Raw genomic sequence first — 11,800 nt, 5'->3', positions numbered from 1 at the left:
ATTCACAGCATTAATTTATTTTCAGACTATGTAACCCCCCCCCCCCGACTCAGGGAGGGGGGCATAAAAATAACCATTTTGCCAGATGCACCTTTCTTCTTCATAAATATATATACTTGTATCCTTGGCATAAAACCCATGTACTTAGTTTGTTTATTTAATACCCAGATGCAGAGAAGATTTTCAAAGAATTAATGCATTTTCACTATACACGTATAATCAATAGAGCCCCGCCCTAACACCAGAACCCCTGACTTTGGGGCCATAAAATTCACAATTTTGGAAGAGGCACTCTTGCTCATCATAACTATGTACTGAGTTTGTTTAACTAATACCCAGAAGCAGAGAAGAAGACACTCAAAGAATAAAAGCATTTTCACTATATAATCAATGGAGCCCCGCCCTAACACCAGAACCCCTGACCCTGGGAACCATAAAAATCACAATTTCAGAAGAGGCACTCTTGCTCATCATAACTATGTACTTAATTCGTATATTTAATACCCAGGAGCAGAGAAGATGTTTAAAGAAATAATGCATTTTCACTATATAATCTATATAGCCCCGCCCTAGCTCTAGAACCCCTGACCCTGGGCCATGAATTTCACAATTTTGGTAGAGGACTCAATGCTCATTACATTCATGCCAACAGTTTGCCTGCTTGATTTCCAGAAGTAAAGAAGATTTTTAAAGATTGCAATAATTTTAGTGGTTTTGGCACCACCCCTTAGGCCCCAGGGGGGCGGGGACCATAAAATTCACAATTTATGTTCCCCTTCACCCATATATGCTGTATACCAAATTTCGTTGGAATTGATTCAGTGGTTTCAGAGAAGAAGCTGAAAATGTTCAAATGTTAACGCACTGCGCATGGCGCACGACGATAGACGAAAACGGATAGCAATAGGTCACCTGAGTTACTCAGGTGACTTAAAAATCAGCACGCCCCAAATTTTAACAAATCTGGTCAATACAAAAAGTTTACATGTTTTTAGCTCTACTGGTCAGAGACCAGAAGAGCTTATGCGATAGTAATGCGACCGTCGTCCGTCCGTCTGTCTGTCTGTCTGTAAACAATTTTTCAAAATGCTACTCCTCCTACAGTTTTGGTCCGATTTCAATATAACTAGGCACACAAGTAGACTACACTAAGATACATAATTCTGTTTATCGGTTTTTGATTTCAATTAACGGTGTTGCCGTGGTTACTAAAAATAGAAATTTCTGTGAAATTCTTTCAAAATTCTACTCCTCCTACAGTTTTGGTCCAATTTCAGTATAACTTGGCACACAAGTAGACTACACTAAGATACATAATTCTGTGCATCGGTTTTTGCTTTCGATGAATGGTGTTGCCGTGGTTACTAAAAATAGAAATTTCTGTGAAATTCTTTCAAAATGCTACTCCTCCTAGTTTTGGTCTGATTTTGATATAACTTGATAAAACAAGTAGACTACACTAAGATACATAATTCTGTGCATCTGTTTTTTATTGCAATGAACGGTGTTGCCGTGGTTACTTAAAATAGAAATTTCTGTGAAATTCTTTCAAAATGCTACTCCTCCTGCAGTTTTGGTCCGATTTCAGTATAACTTGGCACACAAGTAGACTACACTACGATACATAATTCTGTATATTGGTTTTTATTTTGATGAGTGGCAAGGATCAATTTTCTATTTATTGCTGATTTAAAGTCTCAAGTCCCAACTGCTACTTTTCTCTTCCTTTGTTTTAAGTATAAACCAGTAGAGCTACAGTCTCGACAGAGACTTCTGGTTCATCTCATTAAATATTCAGCTTCAGTCTCTCATCAAAATGCCCGAATCGGAAGGGAAGATTCCGGGATTATTTTGCGTCAGCCATGATTTGACGTGAACCCAAGTGAAATACTGTTACGACACCTACAGTGACCCCGAACCAACAGCTACCACCTTGCAAGACTATCTTGACTTTAACACCTATATCCATATCCTTGATAATGGAAATCAAAGCTGGTTTTCTGTTGCTCATATCATTAGGCATCTTCTTCCAACTCTGTCAGAGCTATTTCAAAACCTTCAAGAGACCTTCTTAAGCTACCAATGTACACCCCTCATTTCATTTGTCAGTCAGAATTTCTGCAAAGCATCGAACCATCAATATGTTCCTTTAATTTTAGACAAAATTTTAGTTTGAAATCACAAAGTCTATCATATGTCTTTAGCACATGCGCAGCAACAAATATACCAGTGGAGTTAAAAACTGCATAAAAAAGCCGATTTTACGGCAGTTATTTCGTAATTTAAATGTGGCCACACTCAAGTACCCTTTCCAAACTTTGCATGCATAAAAATATTACATATACACCTTTATGCAAAATATCTTAGAGGAACTCGCGTGTGGCCATTATGAATTTTACATTTTATGAAGATTTAACTTTCAGAAATTGAAGCACGGTCTTCCATTTTAATAGTAATAATAAGTTCATCATATGCGTAAATATCTTAAATTAGTTATTAGTATACTATCACATTTATTCTTGATAATTATAAAATCCCTTATTTGTCAATAATTTTGTAATAGAATATCTTAAATTGATATTTAACATGTGTTATTTCATATAAAATTTAAAATTAAGCTCTTTGCATTCAACAATTTGTTTAAACAAATTATTAATTTGTTTAAACAAATTATTAATTTGTTTAAACAAATTATTAATTTGTTTAAACAAATTATTAATTTGTTTAAACAAATTGATAATTTGTTATAACAAATTGATTATTTGTTATAACAAATTAGTAATTTGTTATAACAAATTGATAATTTGTTATGACAAATTACTAATTTGTTTATACAAATTGATAATTTGTTTAAACAAATTGATAATCTATTTAAACAAATTGATAATCTGTTTAAACAAATTGATAATTTGTTATAACAAATTTGTTTAAACAAATTGATAATTTGTTATAACAAATTGATAATTCGTTAAAACAAATTGATAATCTGTTTAAACAAATTGATAATCTGTTTAAACAAATTGATAATTTGTTATAACAAATTACTAATTTGTTATAACAAATTTATAATTTGTAATAACAAATTAATAATTTGTTTAAACAAATTGATAATTTGTTATAACAAATTGATAATTTGTTATAACAAATTGATAATTTGTTATAACAAATTGATAATTTGTTAAAACAAATTGATAATCTGTTAAAACAAATTGATAATCTGTTTAAACAAATTGATAATCTGTTTAAACAAATTGATAATTTGTTTAAACAAATTTATAATTTGTTATAACAAATTGATAATTTGTTATAACAAATTGATAATTTGTTATAACAAATTGATAATTTGTTATAACAAATTGATAATTTGTTATAACAAATTGATAATTTGTTATAACAAATTGATAATTTGTTATAACAAATTGATAATTTGTTTAAACGAATTGATAATTTGTTATAACAAATTGATAATTTGTTATAACAAATTACTAATTTGTTTTAACAAATTGATAATCTGTTTTAACAAATTGATAATTTGTTTAAACACATTACTTATTTGTTTTAACAAATTGATAATTTGTTTTAACAAATTAATATTATGTTATAACAAATTAATATTTTTATCAATATTTTAGAAAATATATAGCAAATTATAAGATCTGTTTTTTTTTTAACTGCGGGACTGCAATACGTTTTAGTGGATGCTGCTAAGCTGCAAGACGCGTCAGACGAAGCTAGATTTTTCATGGTAAGTATTTGTGTATTTTAACGTCTGGTCAGAAACCATGGAAGCAACATAATTTATATATGTGTCATAGACCTATTTAATTGATGTCTTCTTATTTCACTTTCACTTATATAAGCAAATGAAGGCCTAATAAAATCGCCCAGTGCCAAGTGTCCCTACAGCCACAGGGACTAATCTGGTAACGTTATATTATAGGGACTATATTATATAGTATATACGGTCCCCGACTTTGCTAAGATTGTCTCAAGTCCCTGTGATGTTGATTATCCATTTTGCAGACCTACATCTGACTTTACACTATACTGTATAACAGTGATTTTTTTCCAATCCGAATTTCCTCTATACCTTTGGTTGAGGTAAAACTGAAATTATGTGCTTATAGATATCCTATCAACCGATCAAATCATTCTGATTTAGAATTGAAGAAAATGGAAATCTGATGTGTATAAATGAAAAATACTAAAATCTAATTATCATAGAAAACACAAGAGTAGAAATATTAAAAAGAAAAGCAAGGGCACCGCAGGATCATCCCCCTCGCATAGAGCATATAAATCACAAGAGCAGTGATCAACATCAAAATATCCTGATGCAAACTATGTCACTTTTATTTCACACGTACATCAAAGACAAACCAACATACACTGACAAACTTTATAAACACACATACAAGTGCTTTTCTATATTCTGTTGTGAGGGGATAACAAACACACAAGCTTGACAGTTTGTATTCAGTCAGTGAAGTATACTCTCAAGGAGAATCTATAAATGATTAAATCTAGACAGCTTATAAACAGCTAGAGAGTATAAGCAAATTAATCACACTTAGAAGTATATACAGTATTTAAGGTTATAGCTGTAATTCAGAGTCAAAGTAATATGAAAGCTTCTACAGATTCAAGTTTGTTCAAATGATGACATATTGGGTGCAGTGGGGAATCTTGTAAGTTGGGACCACATTGAAATTCATTCAATGAAATTACAATATACTGAACCGATATCTGCATCTTTCCTAGCCAAGGTTAGCACTGTAGCTCTCCACTGTCCAGCTGTCTTTGTCTTGGTGATGATGCAAGGGCTTTTACATTTCACTTGATGGCAAGGAACAAAATCATTAATCATTCTTCCTGTTCTAGACTTATTATAAGATTCCAATATATTTTTTAACTTCTAAATTTTTGTAGTTTGTCCTACTTTTTAAAAACTTTAACCTTAGCGATGAGCTGCATCAGTGTCTCATATTTTAATTTGATTTGAAGGATTGAAATAAAATATTATAGTTTGGTAATATTTCCACAAAAGGTTTTTGATTCTTTCAGGTCTGTTTTCATCTACAACTCAATAAAATAAATGCTTAAATAAATGTTCTAGTAACTGAAAGATGAAATATACAGCACTGGGTGGTTTTTCCCTTAAAGTTAAAAACATAAAAGTACAAATACATGTATCTCAAATTCAAAAAGTACAAGATGTGTTTGTAAAACACTATGCGCCCAGCAGCAACGAAGTTCGAAAAAACTATTTTTAGCATATAGGTCACAAAGTCATTGACCTTTGTGTCATTTGAAAGAACTTAATTAGTGTAGTATGCATACTAAATATGAAGTCTTTATATCTCTTTTGGTTCAAAAGTTATGGCGAAGGTTCAAAAAGGATACATTTAAGGTCACAAGGCTATTGAACTTGGTGTTATTTGAAAGAGCTTAATGATAATCAGTGGAGTAAGCATACAAAATATGAAGTCCCTATCTTTCATGGCAAAGGTTAAAGTTTGCAGACATTTATATCAACCCGGCTGCATAAAAATACCGTTGTCACTCAACACCAGATGTAACAATAATTTTACCCAGGTTTGATAAGCTTCTAAGACCTAACAAAAAAATAACTACCTCTTTTTTTTTTATTTTTATAGTGATTACAAACAATGGCTGCAGATTCAGATGATGCTTTGTACACGTTCTTGGAAAGCCGCAATGTGAATACAGAGCTTATGAAAAAGGAAAAGGTAAATGCCTGTATGAACTAATTACTAACTATATATAAAGAAATGAATCTAATATATATTCAGTGATTAAACTATTAACCTCCTTTAAAAATTTATGTGAAAGTACATTAAAAAAACATAAATTTTCTGTCCATCAGTAGTATTTGCCACAGATTTTTAGTAAACTCAGGTGACCTATTGCTATCCGTTTTGGTCCATCATCATGCCTTGTGTGATAACATTTGAACATTTTCAACTTCTCTGTTTTAACTCAACCAATTTCAGCCAAAGTTGGCATAAAGCATCTATGGGTAAAGGGGATCAAAAAATTTTGAATTCCATGGTCTCACTCCTACCCCCCTGGGGCCTGAGGGGTGGGACCAAACCGATAAAGTTAATTCAATCTCATAAAATCTTCTTTACTCCTGGATACTCAAACTGTTGGCATGATTGTAATAAGTATTGAGTTTTCTTCCAAAATTGTGAAAGACATGGCCCCAGGGTCAGGGGTTTTGATGAAGTAGGGGGGGGGGTTAGCTCTATTAATTATATAGTGAAAATGCATTATTTCTTTAAATTTTTTCTGCTTCTGGGTAAAACAAGTGTATAGTTTTGATGAGCAAGGGTGCTTTTTCAAAATTTTTAAAACTTGTGGACACATGGGTTCTGGTGTTTTTCTGAAAGGGGGGGGGGGGCTCTGTTGATGATATAGTAAAAATGTGTGAATTCTTTGAAAATCTACCACCAATTGGGTAGTTACGACAATTAGGGTAAAGCATAACAGACAGACAGATGGACGGACAGCTATACACAGGGATGGACGGACATCCGGATTACTATATACCCTCCCGCTTTTCAAGCAGGATGTACAGCAAAACTCGTTTAGTACGAACACGGATATAGCGAATTTACGGTTATAGCGAAGTTATTTTCGATCCCCAGCTATATAAATTTAACGTATTCCCTGGATATAACTTTATAGCGAAGAATTCATAGGTCCCTGGATGTATATAATAACAAGAGGCCTAGGGGCCACATTGCTCACCTGAGTAAATCGGCTAGGAAAGCAAAAATCAGATCAGAACTGAAAAGTTAAATGTGGGAGGGGGGCTTGAAATCTAATACTTATACTTGAGAATGCCTTCAAATTAATACAGTATATGACTTTGCTGTTCTTGATAAAAAGATTTCCTAAAAACATTTTCTTCAAATATATAACTTCATAATAATTTGAATATGACTCCCCATTGTTTCCCTCTCTACTGCAAAGGGCCATGATTTGAATAAATTTAAATTTGCAATACATGAGGATGCTTACATGTCAATATGACTAAACATAGCTTTTCTGTTCTTAGGATTTTTCTAGGGCTGGTACGATACAACTTTTTCTATATCGATACGTATCACTATATTTGAGCCGCAATAAGATATGTATCACGATATGTTTAATTGCTTATAAAAAATTTTTTGCATTGAAATAAACAATTAAATTATTTCTTTGCAAATGAGAATAATTTATTCAAAATAGTTGTTTATATGTTGTAAAACAAAAATATTTTACTCAATTGGTTTTAATTATTATTTATTTCATATCTATATTTATATTTAACTTATTTATTTTCTATATTAAACCCCAAATGTTAAATAAACAAAGAAAAACAGAATGCAGAATTTTTCGGCGATATTTCGATATTTTTTCAAATGTATCGATATGTGTATCGTCCTCACATATATCATGGTATATCGATATCTCGATATATCGTCCCAGCCCCAAATTTTTCCCTTTATTTTTTTAATGTCAAACTTTGATCCACCATTGTGGCCCTATCCTACCCTTGGGGTTATGATTTGAACAAATTTAATTCAACACCAACCAAAAATACTTCCATATAAATATTTGTATCACTAATCATGGCTTTGCTATTCGTGAGAAGATTTTTTTTTTAAATGCAATTAATTTTTCACTAATTCATAATTATCTCCCCTTGCAAGAGGGTGTGGCCCTTCTTGTGAACAAACTTGAATTCCCTTCACCTAAGGATACTTTGTGGCAAGTTTGGTTGAAATTGGCCCAGTGGTTCTTGAGAAGAAGATGAAAATATGAAAAGTTTATTACAACAACGAAAAGTGATGATCACTTGACGGCACAATGACACAAAAATAACTTAATATCTTTCAAAATGTTGAATAATCTTCAAAGGCCAAGAGAGGCCAATGTGAGAGGTAATAATATAGGTTTTAAAAATAGATATTTAGTTATAAATAGTTTCATCGTAAAAGTGATAAATGGGGGATAGATAGATTTTAAACCAATTATTTTGTTGGTCTTGAGCAATCAAAGGCAAAATTAATGTACTCGGGGTATGTAATAATATTGGGTACATCTTCTTGGTTAACAACTTTTTGAGGTCCATACAGTTAAAGGTTGTAAAATTAGTATCAAATGTAATATTATTACCTTGGTGAACATTTATACATATTAAAATTACTTTTCAGATGGACCTAGCTGCATTACGAGTTATAGATGATAAAGAATTGTCCAGCTTTATACCACATTATGGTGACAGAGTGGCTCTTCGTTCTTATATAATAAAGGAAGATGACAAAAAAAAAGAAGAAAAAATCAAAAGTTACATTAGTAGCTTCATTGAGGCAGAAGTTGAAGGACATAAGGAGAACAAAGAAATCAAATGCCAAAAACCAGATATCAGAAAGTGATTCTGATGAAGAGGAAGGAAGTGAAAGTACATGTACAATCAATCCTTATAAAGGCAATCAAAATGCTACAAAGGACACACGTAAAATTAAACTTGGAATTAAATCAAAATTGGACGATACTTTTGTAACTATAAGAGTAAAAAGAGGAGGAGGTCCAAGAGAAGTTACGGTTAAAAAATCATTCAAGAAGAAGGAACTTATTGAGCAGGCCAAAGAATTGTACTTTGGTAAATCTGGTACAAGTAAACTAGGATGTGTTGATGACTTCTCATTTGACATGCAGAATTTTGAGGAAGATATTCTTGATGATGAAATAAGTGTTGGAAAGCTGTATGAGCAGACAGGTTTAAGCAAACTAACATTTTATCTTCTTCTCATTCCTACATGTAAATATGAAGATTTGCCAATTATACAAAGACCCATCAAAAGACCGAAAACAACAAACAGCAGCATTTCAGATGATGATGAAAACTTGCCAGACCCAAGTGAAGTTGCAAGCTTTGATATACTTTCTGAGGCAATGTTGGCTGCTGATGTACCATTGTGCTTCCAGGAAACAAACATTATTACTGATTATGTTGAAGATTCTACATGCTTCAGTACAGTTCCAGCAACATGTATCAACACAAATCCTGCATCCTGCATCAGCACAGTCCATTCTGAAGAACTTGTTTCCATGAATCCTCCATTATCTATAAGATCTAGTTCCAGCCAGCATCTTGAAAACATAGTACCTGCAGCAATTACAGTGCCTCAAGAATTTTCACTCAAAACGGACAAAGTTCTTAGAATCCATAGAGTGACCTTGTTGGATGAAATGCTTGTGTTTTTTAAAGATCCAGAGATAATGAACAAGGATATCACATTTGAATTTGTTAGTGAGCGTGGTTCAGATATGAATGGAGTGTCAAGAGATGCTTATTCTGCATTCTGGATTGAATTTTTCAGGCGTTCAGCTGAAGGGGAAGAATCCAGAGTACCTGCCCTGAACTCAAAATGGCAAGAGGATGAATGACAGGCTATTGGGAGAATATTTGCCAAGGGTTTTGTTGATCAAAATGTTTTTCCCATACAGATGTCACCAGTAACTACTATAGTAGTTTCATTTGGTGAAGCATCAGTGACTGACAAAATTCTAAATGATGCTTTCCTCAACTTCTTAAGCAAAACAGAAAGAGAGACTCTATCCTTGGCTTTGAATAAAGAGATTTTTGATGATGAAATGCTTGATGACCTGCTCGACTTGCTAGACAGGTTTTCATGCAAGCAAAGACCAACAAAAGAAAACTTACCAAGCCTGTTAAGCAAAATAGCACACAAAGAGCTCATCCAAAAACCTAAATATGCCACAGACAACATGGCTTTTGGGTGCAGAGATGTTTTACTCTCGCGCTTTCTCTCGGTTGAGAGAATAATAAGTACTTACCAAGTGATGGAGCCCACAGCAAAAAAAAGTGTTGAAAATGATCAAGGCCTCTCCAAAAGAAAACAACGAAGCGACATCATTACGATTTCTGCAACAATACATAAGAGGCCAAAATAGTGCGTCCTTGAAAAAACTCCTAAGATTTTTAACTGGCTCAGAGGCCATTACCGTGGAAAAGATAGAGGTGACCTTCACCCAACTAGACGGGCTTGGTCGAAGAACAATTGCCCAGACGTGTGGACCTGTCTTAGAGCTACCCAGTACCTATTTAAGCTATCCAGAGCTTAGGAATGAATTGGACAGCATATTAGCAGATGATTCTTGTTTTGTAATGAATATTGCCTGAGTTGTTCAGATCAAAATTGTCTATTGTTAATAATGTGGCCCATAGGCCTCTGGATTGTAGCAGTTCTGTGTTTCTTCTACTAAAATAATTTGTGTGCATTATGATTGTGAATTTATAGAACAAGGAGTTGAATGTTGTTTCATGAAACTGTTTATAGAGACAAGGGCTCAAATCATTATATTCAAGTACTTAAAATGTCATGCAATCATCTACAAAAGTTAAACATACTGATAACATGAAACCAGTTTTGAAAATATGTACATTTTTATTTTAATTTCTTTTGTTTAGAAGTATGTTTGAGTTAACTTCTTTTGCACTATTTGAACTTGTGATTCCCTGACTTGTGATTCCCTGAATATTTTTTTCATTGTTCCTCTTATACAAAAGGGTAGATTACTCTATTACTGCTTTAAACTAGAGAGCAGTACATGTTTTGAGCTTCTTAAACATGCATGATTAGATCTTTACATTTTTTATGTCTGGATAAATTCATTGCTATATATAAGGGGTTACCATTTTTCAACATATTTGTCGGATACACTTTTTAAATCCATGTCTGAAATGGTATACCCATATTTCTTGTTTTCTTTGTTTCATTGCACACCCAAGAAAGGTCTCAGGGGTCATACTTGACTATAACCCAAAGGCTTTCATTTTGATGTTTGTCTAATTTGAAGAAAAAAAATGTCAGTTTTAACCCAAGCCATGTTGGGAAATGTGATCAGTGGGCATTTTTTTCTGTGCACATTTTTGGCTCTACTGGTCAGATTCAATGAATGGTGTCACCATGATTACTTAAATAGAAATTTCATAAAAATAGTTTCAAAACTATACTTCTCCTACAGTTTTGGTTTGATATCTATAAAATTTGGCATACGAGTAGACTACACTAAGGTACATAAATTAATTCTATTTATTGCTGCCTTTTCCTTTATTATACCTAGACCAGTAGAGCTACAGTCTCACCAGAGACTTCTGATTATGAAAGTGATTAAAAGATGATTCACTAGTTTGCTTTTTATTTGAGTGTTTCTAATAAACAGTGACAATTTTTATAGTTCACTTTTCGTTTAAAACATTTGACAGAGGAAGACATATCTAGAAAAAAATAAAGTCAAATTTGATACTTGTGGTGTAAATGTTTGAATGTAAACATATACCGGTAGTTTTAATGATGATGTTTTATAAATTTAAGTTCCAGGTCTTTCACTTTTAATAAGTGTGTCAATGTTGATGAAGCATAGATCTGTCCATTTGAGTTATTCTTGTTTGTATGGTGTTGGGCCATATATTTTAAGAATGGACCCATCAGAATTCATCAAATTTGTTAAATGATATCAATGGTTATCATTTTTATCAAAAACAGGAATGTGGCCTTTTAACAAATATGGGTAATACTGGTAAATGGGGGGGGGGGGGGGATAAAGGTTGCTAAAAATTATTTCTCAAGACCCACTGTGCAGATTAACTCTTATCATGTTAGGCGTATATTGTTTTTGCCCTGTCTGTTTGTCTGCAAACTTTAGCCTTCGCCATAACTTTTGAACCATGAATGGTTGAGACTTCATATTTGGTATGCAC

The 11,800-nt window shown here is 32.8% G+C and overlaps 1 protein-coding gene across 1 annotated transcript; it reads left to right on the top strand.

The window, feature by feature from the left end:
• The first annotated feature begins 3,615 nt into the window (after positions 1-3,615).
• On the top strand, positions 3,616-10,204 carry LOC134257862 (uncharacterized). Its single transcript, XM_062740443.1, has 3 exons — positions 3,616-3,745; positions 5,658-5,750; positions 8,226-10,204. The coding sequence occupies exon 3, from the start codon at positions 8,329-8,331 to the stop codon at positions 9,460-9,462; it is 1,134 nt and encodes a 377-aa protein (XP_062596427.1). The 5' UTR covers positions 3,616-3,745; positions 5,658-5,750; positions 8,226-8,328; the 3' UTR covers positions 9,463-10,204.
• Positions 10,205-11,800: the final 1,596 nt, after the last annotated feature.

Source organism: Saccostrea cucullata, unplaced genomic scaffold, assembly GCF_032062105.1.
Source record: "Saccostrea cucullata isolate Sc308-1 unplaced genomic scaffold, CSIRO_AGI_Scuc_v1 ctg15960, whole genome shotgun sequence".
Classification (NCBI taxonomy): domain Eukaryota; kingdom Metazoa; phylum Mollusca; class Bivalvia; order Ostreida; family Ostreidae; genus Saccostrea; species Saccostrea cuccullata.
The sequence above is the reverse complement of the archived record's forward strand: the minus strand, read 5'-3'. Positions and strand labels throughout refer to the sequence as shown.

Excerpts from the sequence above, each read along its gene's own strand:
- LOC134257862 (XM_062740443.1), top strand. The coding sequence starts at position 8,329 with ATGACAAAAAAAAAGAAGAAAAAATCAAAAGTTACATTAGTAGCTTCA.